At 40.2% G+C, this 26719-nt stretch overlaps 1 protein-coding gene across 2 annotated transcripts in view; it reads left to right on the top strand.

Moving 5' to 3' along the window:
* stk11 (serine/threonine kinase 11) overlaps positions 1-26719 on the top strand; it is a 140080-nt gene that overhangs the window by 96829 nt on the left and 16532 nt on the right. The window contains exon 9 of one of the 2 annotated variants that reach the window (XM_060846412.1): positions 9561-9796. The exons of the other annotated variant lie outside the window; for it this stretch is intronic. Coding sequence (XP_060702395.1) covers positions 9561-9775 — 215 coding nt within the window. The 3' untranslated portion in view covers positions 9776-9796. The remainder of the gene's footprint in view (positions 1-9560; positions 9797-26719) is intronic. 2 annotated transcript variants of the gene reach the window in all.

The following is a 26719-nucleotide window of genomic DNA, read 5'->3' as shown; positions in this document are numbered from 1 at the left end:
TAAACCTCTAAGGTCACCCCTCAGCCTCCGAAGCTCCAGGGAAAACAACCCCAGCGTACTCGGCCTCTCCCTATAGCTCAATCCTCCAACTCTGGCAACATCCTCTTAAATCTTTCTGAACCCTTTTCATGTTTCACAACATCTTTCCGATAAGACGGAGACCAGAATTGCACACAATATTCCAAGAGTGGCCTAACCAACATTGCAACATAACCTCCCATCTCCTACACTCAATGCTCTCACCAAACGCTACTTTTACTATCCTATCTACCTGTGACTCTACTTTCAAGGAGCTATGAATCTGTACTCCAGATCTCTTTGTTCAGCAACATTACCTAAGACCTTATTAAGTGTATAAGTCCTGCTAAGATTTGCTTTCCCAAAATGCAGCACCTCACGTTTATCTAAATTAAACCCCATCTGCACTCCTCAGTCCATTGGCTCATCTGATCAAGACCTTGTTGTAATCTGAGGTAACTTTCTTTGCTGTACACTACGCTTCCAATTTTGGTGTCATCTGCAAACTTACTAACTATATACCTCCTGTGTTTCTATCCAAATCATTTATATAAATGATGAAAAGTAGTAGACCCAGCATTGATCCTTGTGACACTATACTGGTCACAGGCCTCCAGTCTGAAAAGCAACCCTTCACCACCACCCTCTGTCTTCTACCTGTGAGCCAGTTCTGTATCCAAATAGCTAGTTGTCCCTGCATTCCATGAGATCTAACCTTGCTAATCAGTCTCCCAAAGGGAACCTTGTTAAATGAAGTCCATATGGATTGTGTCCACTGCTCTGCCCTCAACAGTCTTCTTTATTACTTTTTCAAAATTTCGTGAGACATGATTTCCCACGCACAAAGCCATGTTGACAATCCCTAATCACTCCATGCCTCTCCAAATACGTGTAAATCCTGTCTGTCTGTATTTCCTCCAACAACCTGCCCAACACCAACATCAGGTTCACGGCTCTATAGTTCCTTTGCTTGTCCTTACCACCTTTCTTAAATAATGGTATCACATTAGCCAACCTACAGTCTTCCGGTGCATCACCTGTGACTATCGATGATATAAATATCTCAGCAAGGTGCCTAGCAATCATTTTCCTAGCTTTCCACAGAGTTCTAGGGTACTCTTGATCAGGCCCTGGGGATTTATGAGTTTCAAGACATCCAGTAGTTCCTGCTCTGTAATATAGGACCTTCTTCAAGATGTCGCCATCTATTTCCCCACATTCTGTATATTACATGTCCTTCTCCATAGTAAATACTGATGCAAAATACTCGTTTAGTACACCCCCCCCAGCCATCTCCTGCGGCTCCACACAAAGACTGCCTTACTGATCTTTGAGGGGACCTATACGCTCCCTAGTTACCCTTTTGTCCTTAATGTGTTTGTAAAAACCCTTTGGATTCTCCTTAACCCTATTTGCCAAAGCTATCCCATGTCCCCTTTTTGTCCTCCTGATTTCCCTCTTAAGTATACTCCTACTGCCTTTATACTCTTCTGAAATGGCATCCTTTTGGTTTGAATCCTTGCTACCCAGGTTGATAGTGCTGTTAAGAATGCATACAGTGTGTTAGATTTCAGTGGTAGAGGGATTGAGTTCCGGAGCCGCAATATCATGCCGCAACTATACAAAATGCTAGTGTGGCCGCACTTGGAATATTGAGTACAGTTCTAGTTGCCATATTTCGAGAAGGATGTGGAAACATTGGAAAAGGTGCAGAGTAGATTTACCAAGATGTTGCCTGGTCTGGAGGGAAGGCCATATGAGGAAAGGCTGAGAGACTTGGGACTGTTCTCATTGGAAAGAAGAAGGATAAGAGGGGATTTGATAGAGACATACAAGATGATCAGAGGATTAGATAAGGTAGACAGTGGAAGTCTTTTTCCGAGGATGATGACGTTAGCTTGTACGAGGGGCATAACTACAAATTGAGGGGTGATAAATTTAAGATAGATGTCAGAGGCAGGTTCTTTACTCAGAGAGTGGTAAGGATGTGGAAAGCCCTACCCGTCATTGTAGTTAACTCAGCCACATTAGGGCGATTTAAACAATCCTTGGATAAGCACATGGATGTTGACAAGATAGTGTAGGGGGACAAGCTGAGAATAGTTCACAGGTCGGCAACATTGAGGGCCGAAGGGCCTGTACTGCACTGTATTGTTCTATGTTCATCTGATAGGAAAGGCAAAATGATATTTAACTCTGACATGTGGAAATAAATTGTAGTCAGACCCTGATTATCTCATCTGATTCTTATAAGCATACTTAATGAAGGAGCCGACTGTGTTCAGGTAGATATGCTTACTACCTGCTTACTACAGCAAGTTATAATTAAAGATGCTGGTTCTGTGTGGACAAAAGCTGCTAGAATTTATGAAATAAGCACCTGATCTGGTCTTCATCCCTTGAGCCTGCCTTGCCATTCCATAAAATCATGGTCAAGCTTTTGAACATCAGCTCTGCTTTCCTGCCGTGTCCATATGTCCCTTGATTCTCTTGATGCCAAAGAATCTATTAACTTGCATCCTGCATACACTTAGTAACTGACCATCCATAGCATTCTTCACTAAAGAATTGCAAAGATTGGCAAGACTGTAAAGAAATTTCTTCTAACATTTTCAAAGTAATTGCATCTTATCCTGAAGTTATGACCCCTAATTCGAGACTCTTCAGCCAGGGGACGCAGTCCCTCTGCACCTAGGAATTAAATCTTCTGAATGATTTTATTTTAAATTACCACTCACCTGCCGGTTTCTGCAAGGTGAGTGTGAAGGTGATGGCCGAGTGGTATTATTGCTAGAATGCTAATCCAGAAACTCAGCTAATTTTCTGGGAACCCAGAATTCAAATTCTACCATCTGCCGTGTGTGATTATAGATCCATAGCAATGTGATTGACTCTCAACTGCCCTCTGAAACGGTCTAGCAAAGCCCTCCGTTGTATCAATCGCTTTGAAGTCTCAACAAAGAAATTAAACTGGATGGACAACCTTGCATTGATCTAGGCGCTGGAAATGACAAAGTGCAGAATTTTCCTTGCTAACATCCGGACCTTTGCCAAAATTGGGAGAGCTGTTTCACAGACTAGTCAAACATGCTCATGGAATCTTACCATACAAACAATGTCCCAGAGACCACTAGCACCATTCCTGGATACATCCTGCCCCATTGGTAATACAGACCCGGCAGAGGTGGCAACAAGTATTATGTAGTTGGGAGGCAGTTGCCCTAGGAGTCCTCAACATTGACTCTGGGCCTCCAAAAAAAAATCTCATGGCACCAGGTTAAAGATGGGCAAGGAAACCTCTTTCTAATTCCGTACCTTCCTCCCTTAGCTGATGAATCAGTACTTCTCCATGTTGAACAGCACTTAGAGGAAGCATTGAGACTGGCAAGGGCACAAAATGTGCTCTGGTTGGAGGACTTCAATGTCCACAACCAAGATTGGTTCAACAGCAGTACTGTTGATCAAACTAGTCAGATAGTAAAGGATCTAGACTGGTCTGCATCAGGTGGTGAGAGAACTAACAAGAGAGAAAAACATACTTGACCTCATCCTGCCAATCTGGCAGTCGCAAATTCACCTGTCCTTGGCAGTATCAGTGAATGACCACCTCATAGTTTTTGTGGAGACAAAGTCCTGTCTTCACATTGAGAATACCCTTCATCGGGTTGTGCAGTGCAATCACTGTGCTAAATGAACAAACTACAAACAGATCTAGCAATTCAAGACTGGACATCCATCAGGCAGTGTGCGTCATCAACAGCAGCAGAACTGTTGTCCAGTACAATCTGCAACCTCATGACCTGGCATTGCTGTCAAGACGAGGGATCAACTAGGGGATCTCTTCATATCCAACTGCCGCCGAGACATTGACCACCTCAATCTGTCCACCCCTCTCACCCACTCCAACCGCTCACCCTCACAGCGTGCAGCTGTCCGCTCCAACCCCAACCTCACCATCAAACCGGCAGACAAGGGAGGCTCAGTGGTAGTTTGGCGCACCGATCTTTACACCACTGAAGCTAGACGCCAACTCGCGGACATCACCTCCTACTGCCCCCTTGACCGTGACCCCACTTCCCACCACCAAACCATCACTCTCAGACCAGCCATAACCTCATCACCTCAGGGGATCTCCCATCCACTGCCTCCAACCTCATAGTCCCACAACCCCACTCCGCCCATTTCTACCTCCTGCCCAAAATCCACAAACCTGACTGCCCCGGCCAACCCAATGTCTCAGCCTGCTCCTGCCCCACTGAACACATCTCTGCATACCTCGACACTGTCCTGTCCCCCTCAGTCCAAGAACTCCACACCTACGTTTGGGACACCACCCACGCCCTCCACCACCTCCATGATTTTCGCTTCACCGGCCCCCAACGCCTTATCTTCACAATGGACATCCAGTCCCAAAACACTTCCATCCGGCATCATGAAGGCCTCCAAGCCCTCCGCTTCTTCCTCTCCCGCCAACTCAACCAGTACCCTTCCATTGACAACCTCCTTCGACTGACTGAACTGATCCTCACTCTTAACACCTTCTCTTTCCAATCCTCCCACTTCCTCCAAACGAAAGGAGTAGCCATGGGCACCCGCATGGGCCCCTGCTATGCCTGCCTCTTCGTCGGATATGTGGGACAGTCCATCTTCCACAGCTACACTGGCATCATCCCCCACCTTATTTTCCACTACATTGATGATTGTATTAGCGCTACCTTGTGCTCCCACGAGGAGGTTGAACAGTTCATCCACTTTACTAACACCTTCCATCCCGACCTCAAATTTACCTGGACCGTCTCAGACTCCTCCCTCCCCTTCTCAGACCTCTCCATTTCTATCTCGGGCTACTGACTCAACACAGACATTTACTATAAACTGACCGACTCCCACAGCTACCTAGATTACATCACCACCCACCCTGCCCCCTGTAAAAGCGCCATCCCATATTCCCAATTCCTTCGCCTCCACCGCATCTGCTCCCAGGAGGACCAATTCCAATACCGAACAGCCCAACTTGCCGCCTTGTTCAAAGACCGCAATTTTCCCCTCCGACTTGGTTGACGATGCTCTCCACCGCATCTCCTCCATTTCCCGCACCTCCGCCCTTGAACCCCACCCCTCCAATCGCCACCAGGACCGAACCCCACTGGTCCTCACCTTCCACCCCACCAACCTCCGGATACATCGTATTGTCCTCCGTCATTTCCGCCTCCTCTAAACAGACAACACCACGAGGGATATATTTCCCTCCCCACCCCTATCAATGTTCCAGAGAGACCACTCCCTCTGCTCCTCCCTCGTCAGGTCCACACACCCCCACCCCTCCACTCCCGGCACCTTCCCCTGCAACCGCAAGAAGTGCAAAACTTGCGCTCACACCTCTCCCCTCACCTCCTTCCAAGGCCCCAATGGATCCTTCCACATCCATCGCAAATTCACCTGCACCTCCACACGCATCATTTACTGTATTCACTGCACCCGATGTGGTCTCCTCTACATTGGGGAGACAGGCCGCCTACTTGCAGAACGTTTCAGGGAACACCTTTGGGACACTCGTACCAACCAACCCAACCGCCCTGTGGCTGAACACTTTAATTCCCCCTCCCACTCTGCCAAGGACGTACAGGTCCTTGGCCTCCTCCATCACCAGACCTGGCCACATGACGCCTGGAGGAAGAGCACCTCATCTTCCGCCTGGGAACCCTCCACCCACACTGGATGAATGCAGATTTCTCCAGCTTCCTCATTTCCCCTCCCCCCACCTTATCTCAGTCCCAACCCCCGGATTCAGCGCCACCCTCTTGACCTGCAATCTTCTTCCCGATCTCTCCGCCCCCACCTCCTCTCCGGCCTATCACCCTCACCCTCACCTCCTTCCACCTATTGTATTCCCAGCATCCCTCCCCCAAATCCCCCCCCCACCCCCCCAACCTTTTATCTCAGCCCCCTTGGCACACCAGCCTCATTCCTGAAGAAGGGCTTATGCCTGAAACGTCGATTCTTCTGCTTCTCGGATGCTGCCTGGCCTACTGTGCTTTTCCAGCACCACACTTTTCAAGACAGGGGATCAACCCTGGTTCCATGGAGTATGCAGGAGAGTATACCTGAAAATGAATGTCAACCTAGTGAAGCTACCAAACAGGATTACTTGCCAAACAGCATAAACAGAAGTGAAATGCAGACTTAAGCGATCCAATAATCGATCAATCGTATCTAAGCTCTGCAGTCCTGCCATACCAGTTGTGGATGATGGTGGACGATTAAGTAACTTACTAGAGAAGGCTCCACAAATATGCCCATCCTCAATGATGGAAGAGCCCAACACAAGATTGTAAAAGATAAGGTTGAAGCAGTTGTAACAGTTTTCATTCAGAAGTGCTGTGTGGGTGATCCATCTCAGCCTTCTGTCATGGTCCCCAGCATCACAGATACCAGTCTTCAATCGATTCAATCCACTTCGCATGACATAAGGAATTGATTGCAGGTTCTGGATGCTGCTAAAGTTATGGGCATTGACAGCATTCTGGCAATAGTATTAAAGACTTGTGCTCCAGAACTTGACCCTCTTCTAGTTGTGCTCTTCCAGTATACTTATAACACTGGCATCTATCTGCCCATGTTGAAAATTTCTGTACACCAAAGCAGGACAAATCCAACCCTGTCAAATACTGCCCCATCAGTCTACTCTTGGTTATTAGTAAAGTGATGAAGTGTCGCTTGCAGTGCTTTTAAGCAGCACCTACTCAGCAATAACCTGTTCACCAAAATACAGTGTGAGTTCAGCTAGGGCCATTCAGCTCCCCACCTTGTTACAGCCTTGGTTCAAACATGAACAAAAGAGCTGAATTTCAGAGGTGAGGTGAGAGTGACAGCCCTTAAAATCTAGGCAGCAAGTTGACTGAGTATGGCATCAAGGAGCCCTAACAAAGCTGGAATCAATGGATATTAAGGGTGAACTCTCCATTGGTTTCAGTCATACCTGGCATTGTCATGGTTGTTGGAGCTCAGTTATCTCCGCATCAGGGCCCCTCTGCAGGAGTTCCTCAAAAAAGTGTCCTAGACCCAGCCATCTTCAGCTGCTTCATCATCAGTGACCTTCCCTTCATCATAAAGTCAGAAGTAGGGGTGTTCACTGATAGCACAATGTTCAGTGACTGTTCAAATATTGAAACAGTTCAAGTTCAAATGCAACAAGATCTGTACAAAATCTAGACTTGGGCTGGCAAGTAGCAAGTTGCAACACACAAATCCCAGGCTATGACCATCACCAATAAGAGACAATCTATCCACCACCCTTGACATTAAATGGCAATACCATCACTTGAGTTCCCCAAACAATCAGCATCCTGGGGGTACCATTGACCAGAAACCTGACTGGACTTCCCACATAAACATTGTGGCTACAAGAGCAAGTCAGAGGCTAGGAGTACTGTGGTGAGTAACTCACCACCTTATTCCTTGAAGCCTGTCCACCGATCTATAAAGCATAAATCAGTAGTGTGATGGTATACTTCAGTTGCATGGATGGTTCTGGCTCCAACAACACTCGAGAAGCTTGGAACCATCCAGGACAAAGTGATGTGGTTGATTGCTATCAAATCCGTAAGCATCCACTCTCGACCACCAGTGCTCAGTCGCAGCATTGTGTAATATCTAGAAGATGCACTGCAGAAATTCACCAAATATCTTTAGACGGTACTTTCCAAATCCATGACCACTTCCATCTAGAAGGACAAGGAACACCACTGATCCTGCAAGTTCCCCTCCAAGCCACTCCTCATCCTGACTTGGGAATGTCACTGTCACTGTCACTGGGTCAAAACCTGGAATTCCCTCCCTAAGAGCATTGTGGGTTGACCTACAACACATGGACTGCAGCGATTCAAGAGGGCAGATCACCACCACTTTGTTGAGGGCAACCAGGGACAGGCAGTAAAAATTGGCTAGTCAGTAATGCGCACATCCTGCAAGTGAATTAGAAAAAAAGTAATATTGTGGACAGTGTGGATCCTGAATGGCACAAATATTATCACCAAACTGATTTTCACGTTTCTTTTGGACAAATATTGTACTCTGTTCGTTATAAGATCTTAGCTTTTCTGTTATATTTATGTAATCTATCACCATCTTTCAGCATGTGTTTGATCCAAAAACAACCGTCCAGGTCCATCTACATACTTAAAAGCCACTTCACCTGCTTTATGAATACTGCCAGTCTTTAGATAAGGGGAACAATGTTTGCTGACGAGGGCAGTTTTTCCAAATGTTATTAGATCCTGTGTAAATAGTTTACGTGTGAACAACGTGCGGTGGAAGATAGTCAGCAAATATACAAACTGTTCTGTAATGCCCATTATGATCATCTCAATGTTCTCAAGAACTGAATAAACTAAGGATGGCCTTGCTAGTATGGTTGCTTTTTAAAAAATGTCTTATGTAGTGGTACATTGTTGTATCTTTGATCTCGAGTGATTGAGAACTGTAATACTTTTGATTTTGTTTTTATATGTTTGCACTCTTTTCAGTACTTTCAGTCAATTTTGCAAAACCAAATCTCCCACAATTTAAAAATCTCACAACACCAGGTGTTGCGTGATTTTTAACTTTGTACACCCCAGTCCAACACTGGCATCTCCAAATAATCCCACAATTTAGGTTGACGTAGAATCATTATATTTGTACTTAACCCTAAAGACATTCAAAACATGACGGTCTTGTCAAACAGTGCAAAGAAAACATTTTGGAAAGAGCTATTCTGACTTATGAATATGTGAGGGTAAATTTTTAAATTGTTGTCCAAATTTGTTGCAAGAACCAGTCAATTCAATTTTCATTGTTTTCACTTGAAATTAAAATTATTCTATGTCTATAGATGGCTGCACAAATCCTTAATTATGGTTTTATGTCTTGGGGCCGTGTTGAAAATCCACTTCCATATCTCTTGCCATGTCTTGTAGCTCTTGACTGCACCTTAGTTATAAATAAACTTGTCTTGTTAATTTTGGCATGATAGCTTTAGTTTAGTTGTGAAATTTACTCCCTCCTAAGAACAAATGGTGAGGGAAAGTAACTTCAAAGAAGATTAGTTATCTCAGTGGCTTTGTTTAGTGATTGCAAAATGCAAGAGTGCAAATGTCTGGAAAATGACCCCACACTTGCTGAGCTGCTGATACCTAGCATAGCTGTAACTGCAATTAGGTAGCAACCATAGAACTGTATGAATTTTTTTTAGATAACTCACTTTGACTAAAGGTTTTAATATTTTTTTTGAAAAATGCCTAACCAGTTAGCAGTTCAAAACTATTTGCCTAATTGAGCAAGCTTTCAGATTTCCACCCATCTGGGCTGCTTATCAAGAATGTGGCTTTTCTGTAGGTGGTCCTTTCAAGGTCCTTGGTCCCAAATGCTGTGCCTAATAGGCTGATCCATCTAACAGTGTTTTTATTTTTTTTAATGGGGCGGGTATTTTCTGCCCATGGGGAAATAAAAAGCCACTTGGAATTACTTCTCAGTTCTCAAAAAAAAATCTATTATTTCCACAGGACAGGTGCAGGTGCCTGAAGAAGAAATTGAGCAAAACGGCCAAAACAGGAGCAAAGGCAGCCACAAAACAGTGTGCATGAATGGCACAGAGGCAGGACAGTTTAACAGCAAGGTCAAAAATGAACGGAGGTCAAGCTCTTCTTCCAATCCATCCCGCAAAGCCTCCACCAGTAGCAGCAAAATTCGGAAACTCTCTGCATGTAAACAGCAATGACCCATCTGTAAACTCTGTGTGGTATGTACTGGAGCTTCCATTAAATTATATTTGAACTGGACACTATCGAAGTGCACACTTTAATGTGACAGTCCAATTGTGTATATAAGTTTGTTAAGGAATAGAGACTTTGCATTGATTCATAGCAATCGAATAGGGCCAGTCATTAGTCTCTGTGAGATATGACTATATTAGTGAACATGACTTTCTTTACTGTCACTTCATAGTGTGACAGATTGCTTTAAACTATACTTTTCCAGTTCAAACATAATAAAAATTGGGTAAAATTGAACTGTAGTTGAATGGAAACCCAACATGAAGTCACCAGATGCCATATTCGTATTACAGACTTAATGTTGTGATATGATATGATCAAGACATTAAAGCTTCCCAAAAAATATATGGTAGGTCACTCATTTTGCACTGGGTGATTATTGTCATATAAATTTTGTTCAATTATTTAGAAAACAGCCTCTGTTACTGTTTTTTTAAATATATACTTGAAAGTGATTTATTTTTCTGTAAACATACTAGACTTATGTGACAGAAGGACATTACTTTTATTTCAGTTCATTTTTATAAAGGGTAGCAATCCCATTCATGTCACTGAAGGTGAAGTTCAGCTAATGAGTATAATATATATTTTACAATACATATTGAGTTATATTTGTAACTATCCCACCCTTTTTGTTTTTGCAATTTCCTAAATTTAGAGTTGCTGTACTTTGAGAACCTCTTATGCAAAAAGAGTATTCTTAGTATTGAAAGAGCTTGAATGATTTGTCAGAGCATTTGAGGTTGGTGATCCCTCAAAGCTCCTTAAAGCAGGTAGCCAGTCTAACATTGAGCTGCTTTTTAAAGCAAGAATTGTGATATTGTGGGATAGATTTTAATTTTCGCTGCTTGGTGGAAAACTGCTGGTTAAGGATCACCCCACCTGATTCTCCTTGTTGTTTATGTAAAAGAAAACACCAGCAGTGCATATAATGGGTAATCAATCTGCTACCATTAGATTTATGCCTTGTAGTGAAAGCTAAACTCTTTCCCAATCTCAAATAATAGTGTCATGTACACGCTGAGAATTGTTCCTGCCTTATTTATGGTTTATGTCTGAGTCAGCTTTGGGTTCTGTCTGAGGAAATGAACTGCAAGGAATATTTAGGTGGCTGAGACAGCGGTGGTGTTTCCTGCGCAGCTTCCAGGACTAATTTTTAACATGCAAGATGAGACTGATGATGTCAGCCTTTTCTGCTCCTGTAGGCTTTGCATCAATCACCCTGAAATCTTGAGTGTATTGTACATGTGGTTGGTAGATTTGACTGATTTGTTTTGGGATTTGAAGAATGTAACTGTAGTATTTTGGTGGGAATGACTCTACACTGCCATGTTACATAGCTTTTGTCCTTTGAATTCTAATTTTGTGAAACAGGATTGTAATTTTAAAAATTGAACCTGTTAAAGGAGCAGTACGTTAGATGTTTTATGTTTTTAACATTAAATTATTACTTGCTCTCTCCCTCCTAACGTATTCTTTTATAAATTGGTACAATTATTTAATCATTTTTTAAATCCAGTCTCTGCAATTCTCCAAGGAAGAACTACCATTCTTCTATACTACAGCTGGTTATAAATGTGCAGCTGCAGTGCCCATTTTCAAACTAAATTAATAGCGCTGGTGCTACCTGAACAAAATAACTTTTGATTTTCCATTATTATTTCATGTGTGTAGGTGCACTTGACTGTTAGCAGTAGAATAATAACTAGCCATTCTGCCTCTAACCTGTCTAGACCCAGGACGTGCTGCTCCTTGAAGTTGGCAAATAAAAGTTTTTTTAATGATTACTTTTGTATGTTGAAAAATGTATAGCAAACCACAGTTTTGGTAGAAAATAGTTGGTGATTGAAAGTTCACAGCTGCTTTGAAAACCATATTTGAAGACTAAATTAAATGGAACATATTTGTAAATGAATACTTTTTGGTTTTGTATGATTTCATACAGAAATGCCATTGTATTTTATTTTTCTTTATATTTATTAACCATAGTGAAACCAATGTGTTTATATTGTGCCTCCTGAAGAGTTGTCACAGTTGCTGATTAGTGTACAAAAAATATGAAAACTTTAACCTTTTTCCCAACTTTTGCTAGTGATGTGCTGTGACAACAGTATCGTGTATGTTCAGATAGCCTAAATCCCAAAAATACTACTGACTCCAATTTTGTAGAAATTTTGGTTAACATTTTAAATAATCAATTTTTCTTAGTATTTTTGTTGTTGCAGGTGCTGTGTTAAATTGAATAAAAGGTTTGAAAGTATCCTGTTGCATTCTGAAAGGAACCACTCTTATAACAACTTAGAACATGTATATGTGCAGTCCATTGAAATGTGCAGCGTTTATGATTCTTGAACAAAATATTGACCTCTCTTTATCCAAGTACCTCGTCAACTTCTCGTGGTTACAACATTTATGGGTCTTTCATCTCTTCGTAGGCTTTTCAGGGAAAAAGAATATACTGAGGTGTTGATCTTTCCAAAGATTATTGTTTATTTATGGGGATCATCACCAGTAACATGTTGCATTTCAGGTATTGTTGTTGGCATTACTTCTACGATAAATTGACTGTGGCCATTGTCTTGCAAATTAGCTCTGCTTGTCAGTGCACCTGCTTTTTAGACCATCGAGGAACAACTTGCTGTTTTCCATAAACATGTCAAAGAACAGCTTGAACTCTTAATAACTGAAATTTAACAGCAGAGTATAAGCAAACACCCAGTTTAGTTATATTTTAAAAATAACTAGTGAGATGTCCTTCAGGCTACTAAAGTTCTAGTTGTATAAAGTCTGAATGTTATTTTTCTACCAACTTAGAGATATATAAGTGATCCTAATGTTTTTATGTAGTTCTGTTCAATGCTTGTGTACAAAACATTTCAATTTTAAAAGTTATGATTTAAGTTAAATTATAGTTTATTGGATGAAACAAGATTAGCTCAATAAATAAGTATATGTAGAGATCAGAGAAAAGACTTTGTATGAAGTGCTGAATATACATTTCCCAATGCAAATGCTTAACTAATACCTAGGAATTCATAACTCAATGAAAAGACCCCACTGTGGAACAAACTCTTGCCACAAAATTTGATTTTTAGTTTAAGTTGTCATTTATTTGGAATGAAACTTAAAGTATTTTTGTTTAGCCCTGTGCTTTAACCTATTTAGTTTACATGAGTTTTGTTAAACTTATCAGTGGTGAACAGTTAACTTTTTAAACATGGTGTATATTACTTCTAGAAAATTATATTGAATTGCAGCAACTTAAGCATTTACAAAAGGAATGGTTAGAATGAGTACAGAAGTATGGTTCATTTTTACTTATCAGTTACACATTATCATTATGTACAGTGAAATTATCACTTGTCATTCGAATTAGTTTTGAAATTAACTTCAGTGGCACAAGTATATTATCTTGCCATACACTACGTGCCAGGCGAATATAAGTTAGTTAAGAAGGAAACTTACACCAGTTTGTTGTAGCATGGTGATTTCCATGACACATGATCCTCCAATTTGATTAAATTAAGTAATGAATTCAAATATGTACATAAGATGTAGGAGCAGAAGTAGACCATTTGACCCAGTGAGCCATTCAATGAGATCATGCTGATTTGATTATCCTCTACTCCACTTTTCTATCTTATCTTCATAACGCTCTATTTTGATTAGAAATCTGTCTGTCTTAGCCTTGCATATACTTGATGACCAGTCTTCTGTGGTAATGAGTTTCACAAGCTGACTGCCCTTGGAGAGAGAAAAGTCTTTCACATCTCTGTCTTAAATGGGAAACTCCTTACACTAAGATTATGCCTCTGGTCTAGACTTTCCCACAAGGGCAAACAACCTCTCCACATTTACCCTATCAAGGCCCCTAAGAATCTTATGTTTCAATAAGGCCTCCTCTTATTCTTCTAAATGCTAATTGGTAACCTACTTCACCTCTCCTTTAAGACAATCTCTACATTCCTGGGATCAATCTGTTGAACCTGCTCTGGACAACCTCCAATGCCACTATATTCTTTCCTTTGATAAGTGGACCAAAACTCTCTGCACTATTTCAGTTATGGTCTGTCTAGTGCCTTGTATAGTTTTAGCAAGACATCTTTATTTTTATATTGTATTCCCTTGAAATAATGGTCAAGGGATCATTTTCTTTCTTAATGCATGCTGATCTTTGGGATGCTAGGTTTATGTGATTTGTGGATGAAGATACCCAAATCCCACTATGCTACAGCTTTCTGCAGTTTTTACCCAATTTAAATAATATTCAGATCTTCTGTTATCCTGTCAAAGTGGATGACGTCACATTTTCCCACATTAAATTCTATTAACAAGCTTTACCCCATGCAAGGGGTAAGATTGGGAGAATAAGGGCCACAAGAGGGTCTAAGGGGCCTGGGGAGGGTAGGATGCTTGAGAGGAAGGCTGCAAAGGAGAGAAAACAGTTTGAATCACTATGTAGGATCCAAGAAGACGTAGAATTGCTGAGATAGTGAATTCTGATTGATTTGAGCCTAAATATCCTGTGTCAACACAATACAGTAGGTATTATTACTACATGAATTGCATCGTCTAATAAACACGTGAGTGAGAATGAAATACTACCCTTGAGGAAGGAAAAGAAGCATTTTTTTCCTGCTCCACATCCACCCTTTCAAGTGCCCTCAGGATTTTAAATGTTTCAATAAGATCACCGCTCCTTCTAAATTCCAGTGGATTTGGGCCTAACCTGTTCAACCTTTCCTCATAAGGTAAACTTTTATCCCACAAATCAATTGATACTTCCAATACAAAACATCCTTTCTTACGTTAGGTGACCATAACTGTACTCCAGAAGGTTACAGAACAGGCCACAGCTAATTTCACTTGTGTGTGGTCAATGAGATAGAGAGAAATGCACAAATACAGTGCAGGGCACATGGTTTCTTTGCTCATTCTAAATCATTTTTTAAAATTTTGAAAACACAAATTAAACTTTTGAAGCATATCCATTTTTAATTGAAACAGAACAGGAGGGAGACCGATTGCTTTCAATACTGTTGCTTGTAGAATATTATGTGTCCTAACAACCATCTGGGTAACCTCTCCAGTCATTCTTTTGGAGTTGCTCTTTAATTTGTACATCCAAGTTACTGATTCATGCAACAAGTCATGGATTTCCCAAATTATCCTGTCAAAGCTGCTTTTAACTTCAAACACCTTTTATCAGTTTTTTTTTGTTGGAGTATATAATTAAAAAATTCTTAACTTTCCTTTTATAACTAAAGCCTGTCATTTCAGATATCATTTTGGTGAAAGTTGTCTGCACAATTTCCTTCTCCTTGATCTTTCCCTTAAAAGAATGCATTCAAAACTGCACTGCTGCATTGTATTTGTTGTCTTTACTAATGAGCTGTATATAAAACACAAGTAATAGGAGCAGAAGAAGGCCATTCTGTCCTTCAGTGCAGTCTTGGCTGAACTGCTACATCAACTGTACATTCCTGCACTATTCCCATATCCCTTGATGCCTTGAACATACTCAATAACTTGTTTCCACAACACTTGAGTTTAGGAATTCTAAGATTTACAACCCTATGAACAAATTTCTCTTAACTTTAGTCTTAAATGGATAAATCTGAAACTGATGCCTATTCTTAGACTCTCCAGTGAAGGGAAAATTGCCCTGTCAAGCCTTTTAAGGATTTTATATGATCACCCTCATTCTTTTAAACTCCAGAAACTAGAAAACTCATCCTTTCAATCCTCTTAAAGGACAATCATCTCCTATTAATACTCAGTCTTGAGAGTCTTTATTGCACTCCCTTGACCTTAAGTGGCTGAATTAGGTCCACAACAGATAAGATGAAGATGAAAAATGTAAAAAACATGCAGGCAAAGGTATTTTACCCAGGATGAAGGAGTTTAAAAATAGGGGGCATATTTTTAAAGTGAGAGCAGGAAGATTTTAAAAAGGACATGGGCAACGTTTTTATACAGGGAATGATTCATGTGTGGAATGAACAGCCAGAGGAAGTGGTGGATGCAGGTATAGTTACAATATTAAAAAAACACTTGGATAAGTATATGAATAGGAAAGGTTTTGATAGGGCTCTAGCACAACAAGTAGGACTAGTTTGGTTTGGGAACATGATTGGCATGAACTAGTTGGACTGATGCTATATGACTATCACAGGAATGTATTATTTTGATAAGTAGAATAAAATTATATATTGCATTTATTCAGATCTACAAGGGGCTTCCAATTTTTTTTTTATTCATGAGATGTGAGTTTTGCTGGCTAGGCCAATATTTATTGCCTATCCCTAATGGGCAGTTAAGAGTCAACCACATTGTTGTGGGTCTGGAGTCACATGTAGGCCAGGCCAAGTAAAGTTGGCAGTTTCCCTCCCTAAAGGATGTTAGTGAACCAGATGGGTTTTTTTCCGACAATCAGCAATGATTTATTTCATGATTGTCATTAGACTCTTAATTCCAGATTTTTGTACTGAATTTAAACATCACCCTCTGTTGTAGATGAAATTCGAGCTAGTCTGCCCAGAACATGACATGGGTGTCTGGATTAATTGTGTAGCAATAATACCATTCAGCCAGTGCCTTCCCGATTGCATGATGTGGAGGTGCTGGTGTTGGACTGGGGTAGAAAAAGTTTAAAAATCACATAACACCAGGTTATCGTCCAGCAAGCTATCTGATGAAGAAGCAGCATTCTGAAAGCTAGTACTTCCAAATAAACCTGGTGTTGCGATTTTTAAATTTATCCCCTATTGCAGTAAGATTTTGTTATGCTTTCAGTTCAGACCTGTTTTTTTCACTCCCCCCCCCCCCCCCCCCCCCCCCCCCACCCCCAACCATCGTAAAGATTAACGTGACATTTACTCACCTAATTGCTTTGAATTCATATATGACGTTACCACTTTACATCTATGCTGTGATTCTATTATATGGTGTAAAATCCTGTTTGTATTTAAAACAGCTTTGGCTGTATGTCTTCCCACTACTGTACAGTTGGAGTTTTAAAAATTAATTCAGTGGGTAGGGCTATTGTCAAATGTCTAACTTGAATTTAGTTCTTCAAAGTAAGCAAAATACAATTTGATGTCTGTTGGTAGATAGAAGCAGTTTAAAAACTCTGTCTTTGGGAGCTTGCAGTCATTCTGTAACTGGTGATCTTACTCCTCTATTTCTCTCTCAGTTCTGAACTGCACCTGTAAATCTTTTTCATTATCAGTACCAGCCAATTAATTATCTTTCTGGTATTCCAACTGCCTTAATTGATCTAGACTTTTCAGTCAATCTTTTAAATAATTTCTGAAAAATTACATACTTTTTAATGTTGAGCATTGCAGTGACCTATATAGGTATGCATGGTTGCCACTTTTTACATCTAATGATCATACAACAGCAATTTGATGAATGCTAAGAAAATCTGCTCATTTTAAGTAGTGTATTTAAACGTTCCAAATCAATCAGAATAAACAGTTTAAGCTTTGATTTAGTGTCCTTTAAAATAAACTCAGTTAATAAGGAAAAAAAAATCAGTGGTTTGGGCAATAACTGTGTAGAAAGAAACAAAGTTGAACTTTCCAGCTTGTGTCCACTTGCAGCAAGGTCTAATTATGTTTGGGTTTGGCCAAAAATGTAACCAGTTATACCTGCATCACTCAAAGGCCAAGCAATGACCAACTACAACAAGGCAGTGAGATTGAATGTTATTACCATTGTGAGATTGCTCACCATCAACATCCTTGGGGATACCATTGAGCAGACAACTAGAGGAGTGGTGTAAATATTGTGACCACAAGAACGAGCCTGAGACTGGGTATTCTGCAGCAAATATCTCCAACTGACTCCTCCAAGCCTATCCACCATTTACAAGGCACGGGAATGTAATGGAGTACTCTGCGTAAGCCTTGATGAGCACAACGGCAACAACACGCAAGAAGCTTGACACTATTCAAATCAAACCGTCTACTTCGGTGGAATCCCATTCACTCCAACCACTCACTGACACCATGTGATTGCACAGTGTATGATCCAGGCGATGCACTCAAGCAGCTTGCTAAGGCTTATCTGACAGCATCTTTCAAACTCATGACCCAGGACAAGAACAGTGGGAACATAGTGACCACCATGTTATTCTGCAATTGCTATTTCTTCATTGTTGGATAAAAATCCTAGAATTATCTACCAAACAAATATGCTGATAACTTTTACTGCAAGGACTAGAGTGGTTCAAGAAGTGGTTCTCCCTTCCCAAATAATTAATGTATCGATAACAAGTACCTACCAATGACATTCTCATCTTTATGAATAAAGAAAATCTATTTGCCTTTCACAGCAAATATAATGGAGGAATGTCATACATGTTGGTGCTGTTTATTTGTTATTTTACTCCTGAGCAGTATTTGATTTTGAACAAACTGATGATCAGAACTATTTTATCAGATCATGATTGGTGACGTTTGTAGCATTTACATTTCATTGAGCTAACCCCTTTTTGAACAGGTAGAATTTTAGGAGTTTGTGCTTTGCTGAAAAGTTGATGTTAACTTCTGTAAGAACACTGTTGTCTTGGCTAAAATCATACTATAGCTGAAAATGTGTTGCTGGAAAAGCGCAGCAGGTCAGGCAGTATCCAAGGAACAGGAAATTCGACGTTTCGGGCATACGCCCTTCTTCATTCCTGAAGAAGGGCTTATGCCCGAAATGTCGAATTTCCTGTTCCTTGGATGCTGCCTGACCTGCTGCGCTTTTCCAGCAACGCATTTTCAGCTCTGATCTCCAGCGTCTGCAGACCTCACTTTCTCCTCTAAAATCATACTATAATTTCATCTGAGAAAATCAGGATGTTAATATTCCATCCAGTGTTTCACACTATTCATTTCAAAGTTGATAGATTTCATTAATCTCCTTATGAAGCATCCTTCATGAGATATCAGAAATATTGGACTTGTCATGAATAATTCATAAACTACTGCACTGGCTTTCTTCTCCTCATTACCTGAAAAACTGTTGCTTGGAGTAGTTTGCGTGCTTTTCTGTATGTATAGTTCTTTAAGATATAACCTTCTGTGATTTCAGTACTTTGATACAGGTCTTATTTTTACCATGAGCAAGAACATTAGATTTATTTCAAGAGATCTAACCATCCTCATTAGATCTGTGTATCTATTATTTGAATATTGCTGGACTATGCTCTCACCTCCCCTTCACCTTTGTTCTCATCCCTAGTAAAATCATTATTACTTCTCACTGGCAGGTTTTGCTAATGTGACCCTAATCTTTGCTTCTGTAAATCCAAGGGAAACTGACTTGAAAAAAATTTTGTGGTTTAATTCTGTCATTACTTCTTTCCTCCAAAAGCCAACCCTTGACCCCATAGTCTTTGTGCGTTATCATCCTTCCCTTTTCTCTCAAAGTCACAAATTGCGTCTATGTAAAGTGAACTATCCTTGTCATTTTTAACCTGTCTGCATCTTTTGACACAATTGACCATGCCATCTTCCTCCACCTCTCCACGCTGTCCAACTGTGGCATGCTATTCTCACCTGGTTCCATTCATATCTAATTGTCACAGATAAACTCTTGCAATGACCTCCTTTCCTGGTGCCGCATCATCTCTTCCGGTCAAGTGGCTCTCTCATCTTTTTGATTATGTCCTACCCTTCGGTATCATCTAAATGCAGAGTGTTAGTCTAACGTTACCGCAGCAGTTCTCAAGGTTCCTCCACTGTCTCTAAATTATCTCACTGCTTAACTGGTATTCAATGCGAAATAAGAAAAAGAAATCTTCTAATTAAATATTAAGATTAAAACCATTGTTTATTGTCCATACTCCCAACTTCATTTCCAAGCCACCAACTCCCCTTGCTCTTCCCAGCAACGCCTTTGTAACATTACCTAACTTCACCCCTGTTGCAGCCCATCTGTTGCTAAGATCCTTATTCATGTCTTAATTTCCAGTCCTAGCTGATTTTCTACAAAACCTGGACCCCTGCAGAAATTGAGCCTAAAACCAAATACTTAAAGTGAAGGGATTAATGCAAATTTTATCTGTAACTTGATGAAGTAACTTTATTGATTAATTTATCACACCTAGCATAAACTCTGGCCCAGCTAGTTTGCATGCCCAGCTAGAATTAAAATTTCTAGTCCAGTTCATAAGTTCGGTTAAGCCTAGAAATTTATCCATAACTTTTAATATTTTATTTCAAATCACGCAAACAACAAGTTAATATATTTCCAGCCAGGCTTATAGTGGAAATGTTGAAGTTGATTTTGGTGCCCAGAGATCGTGGAGAAGTATTGACCAAGGCTTCAACTCATTGCTTTGGCTATGTTAACTGCATGGGTGAATTAATAGCTTTTTGAAACTCTGTCAAAGTAACTGATCAGAGCATGACTTAATTGCTTACATTCAATTCTAGTGGAAAGGTTGTGAGATTTCCTTCTGTAGACGACTGCACACCACAATGACTCGCCATCTCTAAGTGCAAACAGGAGAAAAAAAGAGATTTGAGGAGAAAATAAATTTCCTACTTTACAACCATACAACAATTTAGAAATGCAGTTTGAATGCAATTTTAGTTAAACTTGTGTAGACGCAATTCATGAAATTTCTGATGATACTAAATACTACCACCAGGTGGAACAAAGAGCAGCATTGACTAAAGAAACTGATAAAACTCTTGATGAAGACTCAGAATTTGTTGTAGCTTTAAATTCAAAGCAAAGGAAGCATTGCTCCAATGAATATTCTGATGTAGTAGATGATGTAATAAAACTTGCCTACTTGTGTACTTCGTGCCTCTAACAATAAGGGCCAGATTTCTATTTGCCTTCTTATCCATTTACTTATTTTTTTGATTCATGTACCTGGGCACCCAGATCACCAGAAACCACATTGTACTGCAGTCTCTCTACATTTAAGTATTGTGCTAGTTTTCTGTTTCACCTGGGAAAGTGAATAAGTTCACATTTTCCCATTTTGATCTTCATTTGCCAATTATTTTCCATTCACCAAAAATATTTACACTTAACAATTTACTATTCACATAAATGTTAATTCTGTGCCTCTGTTTAATCATTTGTTGCAATGGATAGGTGTGCAGATCTCATTAAAACAAATGATATTACAAATCTTTGCAAATTTTGCAGAGGAAGTATATGGTAATTATTGGAGGAAATTGCAAAGTAATAAGTTACAAAATAGCAACAATATTTGAAATGATTTACAAAGAGAATATAAACATAAATGTTAAAGGCAGTATCAATTTGGAAAAAAGTACTTTTTTTTAAGAAATTAGTTCATCGAATCCCTTCTGTGCAGATAGAAGCCATTTGGCCCAGCGAGTGTGCACTGACCCTTCGAAGAGCATCCCTCACTATCCCTGTAACCCTACATTGACTGCAGCTAATCCACCTAGCCTACACCTGCCTGGACACTACAGGGCAATTTTTAGCACGGCCAATCCACCAAACCTTGCATGTTTTTGGACTGTGGGAGGAAACCGGAACACCAAGCGGAAACCTGTGTAAACATGGGGAGACTGTTCGAACTCCACACCAGCAGTCAGTCAAGGCTGGAATTGAACCCAGGTGTCTTGTACTCTGAGCAAGCAGTGCCAATCGCTGTGCCACAGCATAGACCCATTGTTTTTGGAGTACATTAATTACTTGAGCAGAAAATGAAACTTTCTTTATGTTGTCAGTATTAAATTGCAAGGGATTTAAAATAGGAAGAAGAGACTGGTAATGGACGAATCTGAGCAATTAAGTCATCAGTTTCTTAGTTTTCTTTCAGATTAAAAGATTTTAAAAATTGCTAACTAGACTGTTTGCACTTTAATCAGTAACAGCCTAATTTTAAAAACTTATTGGAAATTTTCAAATACAACAATGAGATAAACACAGATAAAGAAAAATCGGGACCTGAAGAAAAAACTTGACGAACGTACAAAAAAAGACAAAACCGATAACACTGGGGCATGGATAAAGAACTTATCAGACTGGACCCTATCAGACACAGAAAAAGCGGTGCTAGTGAAAGGATTAAATTTCAATTACTGAGACGCTGACCAGCAGGATTTCCTAGCAGCATTAGAAACCACATTGAAGAAATTCACTGAAGAAACACAACAAACGATTAGACAGACAGTTGCACCTACTCTGAGCCAAAAGAGGGAAGGAAACAAACTGAACACACAAGAAAAGAACGCCCTAGAAAACCTCAAAAAAGACAAAAATATCGTTATATTACCTGCAGACAAAGGTCGGCTCACAGTCATCCTAAACAGAAGGGACGACTTAGAGAAAGCCAATGCACTACTTGCAGACACCAACACCAATCAACAGGTGGCACTAGATCCGACCCCACAACTAGGAAACAAAATTACGTATCTCCTAAGAAAATTACACAATTCCGGACAATTAAACAAGACAGAATTCCAAAAAATGAAACCCGACGGGACCAACACCCCACGATTCTATGGACTACCAAAAATCCATAAACCAGGAGCCCCCCTCAGACCTATAGTCTCACTACCCGGAACAGCAAATTACAGACTGGTCAAAGAACTACACGCAAGACTGAAATACCTAGTAGAAGAGTCACAGCACTCCATCCACTCTACCCAGGAATTCCTAAAAATCATCAAAAACACCAAAATAGAGGAAGATGAAGCAATGATCTCATTCGTCGTAACAGCACTGTTCACCTCCATCAACATCGACCTGGCAAAGGAAACACTTACCACACTTTTAGAAGAAACCATCACACACACGCCAACCACCATCAATCACATTACCAACGATAACATCATGAAGCTAGTGGACCTGTGCCTCACCATCCACTTCACTTTCAACAACATAGTCTACAAACAAACCAATGGCATACCCATGGGATCTCCGCTATCAGGATTCATAGCAGAAGCAGTAATGCAAAGACTAGAACAAACAGCCCTACCAACCATCAAACCAAAAGTCTGGGTCTGCTACGTAGATGACACCTTTGTCATCACAAAACGAAACAAGATAGAAGAGACATTTAACATCAACAACAACACCCTCACAGGCATAAAGTTCACCAAGGCGGAAGAAACCAACAACAAACTCACATTCCTGGACGTCACAGTCGAAAGAAAGGACAACGGAGAACTACAAACCTGCGTATACAGAAAATGGACAAACACTGACCAAATGCTTACCTACACCAGCAACCATCCCAACACACACAAACAAAGCTGTATCAGAACACTATTCCAATGAGCCACCATACACTGCAGCACAGACGAACTTTGGAAAACAGAGGAGAACCACCTATGCAACATATTCAAGAAGAACGGATACAGTGCACAGATTCCTCAAGAACAAACCATGACAAGCAGATCAAACACAGCCAGAAACCCTAACCACCTTACCATTCATCAAAGACGTTTCAGAAATGACAGCCAGACTACTAAGACCCCCTCGGAATCCTAGTAGCGCACAAACCCATCAACACTCTCCAAGAAAAACTAACAAACTTAAAAGACCCAGTACAACCCATGGACAAAACCAACGTCATCTACAAAATTCCATGCAAGGACTGCCATAAACACTACATAGGACAAACAGGAAGAAAGTTAGCCACCAGGATACACGAACACCAGATAGCCACAAAAAACACAACCCTCTCTCCCTTGTAGCCCTCCACACGGATGAAAAAACCCACCATTTCAACTGGGACAACACATCTTTCCTGGGACAGGCTAAGCAAAGACATGCCAGAGAATTCCTAGAGGCCTGGCACTCCAACCACAACGCCACAAAAAACACACAGATCTGGATGCCATCTATCAACCCCTCAGAAAATGAACAGGAAATGACATCACCACAAACCCCAGGAACCCCATCCAGGAGAAAGATATAAATAGAAAGTAGGAGACAACAGCTTTGCTTCACTTGGAGGTCACCACTGATGTTACCTAGCCAGGTAATGAAACATATGGATATCAAACCTACAGCTCAGCGAGCAAATCTACACCCTTGACACAATGAGGTTGCAATGCTGGCATGTTGATGAGGCAGTTTACAGCTCAATTCTTTTAAGCCATCACAACCGATTGCAGAAGCCATTTGTGCTCTTTTTAAACAGCGATTGAAAATTTTCCATTTGCTTGATGGCTATGACAGTGCCTGTCGATATGACTTATGACATATTGGCAGATGTGCATTTAAGATTTTTGCTGATAGTTAACTTGGCATGCTTGTATCATGCAGAGCCTTGTAAAGCACAACACATTATTATCATAATTCTTCTGAAGAACCATGAACTTATTTAAGCATTTCTGATCTTTTTAATATTATTGTAATCTGCTGTTGTAGTAACTTTTAGGGAGAGGACTTTTTGATCATATTACCAAAGAGAGATGTTACTTTTCTGTCTGTACATTCCTGCCTGGCAATCCATGGTAGTTGCTTCTTTTTCAAATACTTTGGTTTGATACTATTAGGAAACCCATTGAGACAAGGGCTCAAGAGAGTTGAAATACCAGCAGAAATTTAAGTTGTTATAATCTAGAAATGGAAAGTCAGCATTTATCTTAACAAACTTTACTTATTAAATGAATTATAGCTTCACCTATCAAACTGTGGCATCCCTGGATGGCTGGTTTCCTTTCAATAGCACTTAGTTAATATGTTCCGTGATGAATTGCAAATAAGATATACCTGCTGCATCTACTTGTACAAGTGATTGTAGAAGATCCTGCAGCACCACAAGGACAGCAGGCAGTTTTTTGCAGTATCATGACTAATATTCCTCCCTGAATTAACATCAAAATGATTACTCAGTCAGTTATTCCACTTGTTGTTTGACATTACTGTGTACAAATTGTTAGTAATGTTTGACTACATTTCAAAATTAATTAATTGACGTACTTCGTTTCTATGTCGAGAGGGTGATGACAAGATTAACTAGAATAGTTCCAGAGAAATGAAGGACGTTACCTACAAAGTTAGGTTCAAGAATTTGAAATTGTTTCTTTTTGGAGGCAAGGTTTGAGAGAGGATTTGATAGAAATGTGCAATTCTAACAAATATGGATAAGATAAACTAAGAATATCTGTTCCTAATAGTTGATAGTAGAAGGGCTAGGGAGCAAAATTGTAAGGTTTTGGGCAACAGATGAGCGGTGTGGGGGAGGTAGTTGAAGCTTTCAATACAGTGGATAGTAGTGACTCTCTGAAGGGTTGTGGAAGTGGAGGTGATCAATTATTTCAAAAGGAAATAAGATGGACATATGAAGGAAATAAACTTGCAGAGCTTCAGTGGTAGAGCAGGGGAAATAAGACTGATTTGATGACTGAAAGGCTTCCTTCTGTTAGTAAATGACTAATACCAAGAAGCATCCTGCATTCAGGCAGTTGTTTTATCCTCCAAGCCAGTTAATTCTACTCTTAATTATTCTGAAGAATGCCTCAACAACTTTGCATAATATTTTGCGAAGAACAGAATTCAAGGATGAGTCTGATGCTATTTATATTCTGACATGCTCTCTGTGCTATTGGGGTCTCGAGGCCTCCTAGCATTCACCATCAAGATCTTGTAGTGACAGTTGAGTAGTTATTTGGCAGCTTGATTTTTTTAGGAAAAAAACTTTTCACATCTTATATCTGCTGTAAACTGTTGACTCTAGACTTCTGACAAAATCAGCAGCAGTTAGAAATATAGTAAGTGAAGTAATCCCCTAGACCATTTCTAAATTCCTTCATTGCTTTCCTGTTAAGGTCAAGCTGTATTTCTATCCTGGGCTAAAGTGAGGGCTGCAGGTACTGGAGATTAGAGTCAAGAGTGTGGTGCTGGAAAAGCACAGCAGGTCAGGCAGCATCCGAAGAAGGAGAGTCGCCGTTTCGAGCAAAAGCCCCTCATCATGAATGAGGCCCAAGAGAAAGACTTCTGAAAAAGGAAGTGGAGTAAATTTCCACCACGTGATATTATAGGAAGTAACAATATAAAAACAAAGTGTTGGAGAAATTTGGCAGGTCAGGCAGCATCTGTAGGGAGAGTTGGTGAAAGTATAGCAGTTAAGCTTAGCCTGAGTTTGATGCATTGCAGTTCTCTATACTTACAGAACAATTTTGATGCCAACATCAGTTGATTTGTTTGAAAAACTGTAGAGTTTTGCTATCCATTAATAATGATTCAGTTTGAATCTCAACTGCACATACTTGTTTGGTGATTGTATCCTGCCAAATTTCTTTGTAAAATTTGCCGCCTTGCATGATTTTAAGAAACTCTCAAGACATCACGCCAGTTTTTCGCTTTGTGATTTTGACATATGGTGATAAACCATCAAAATCTTTAAGAAAGCTATCCTAATCTGATCACTGGCCAATATCACAATAAAATCCCATGGGCAAACTGAATTTTATTAAATATGCACTATGAATTAAATATTGGAAAGAAATAAATGCTTATATTTGGCTAATGCCTTTCATGATTTCAGGAGTCTGCTTTACAGCCTTTGAAGGCCCGCATCAGTCTTTTAATTCTTTTAATTTAATACTGCAGGTGGGAGCAAGGAAAAGATTTTATTTCTTTGGTTTTCTGGTGCCCTGCAACCTCTATAATTTAACTTGCAGCTTATATTGAGTCTTTTTTTGGTCTTCTGGGATCAAGGAAGGGAATGTGATGCTGTGTGTTCACAGCACAGCAGTTGGAATTTTAAAAAAAGCCTTTGAGAAATCTCTTGGCCCCAGAACAGCATGCAGATAAACTGTTTGTAAAAGCTTTAGAACTTGCACTGGTGTTTCAGACCATGACAAGAAGTCATCATTTACAGATTCAAACTTTGCCGAAAGCAGTCAGAGGACAAGACAGTCTTTCAGTTTCTGATGGAGTTAAGG

Source organism: Hemiscyllium ocellatum, chromosome 28 (assembly GCF_020745735.1).
Source record: "Hemiscyllium ocellatum isolate sHemOce1 chromosome 28, sHemOce1.pat.X.cur, whole genome shotgun sequence".
Classification (NCBI taxonomy): domain Eukaryota; kingdom Metazoa; phylum Chordata; class Chondrichthyes; order Orectolobiformes; family Hemiscylliidae; genus Hemiscyllium; species Hemiscyllium ocellatum.
This window is presented reverse-complemented; position numbering and strand designations above follow the sequence as displayed.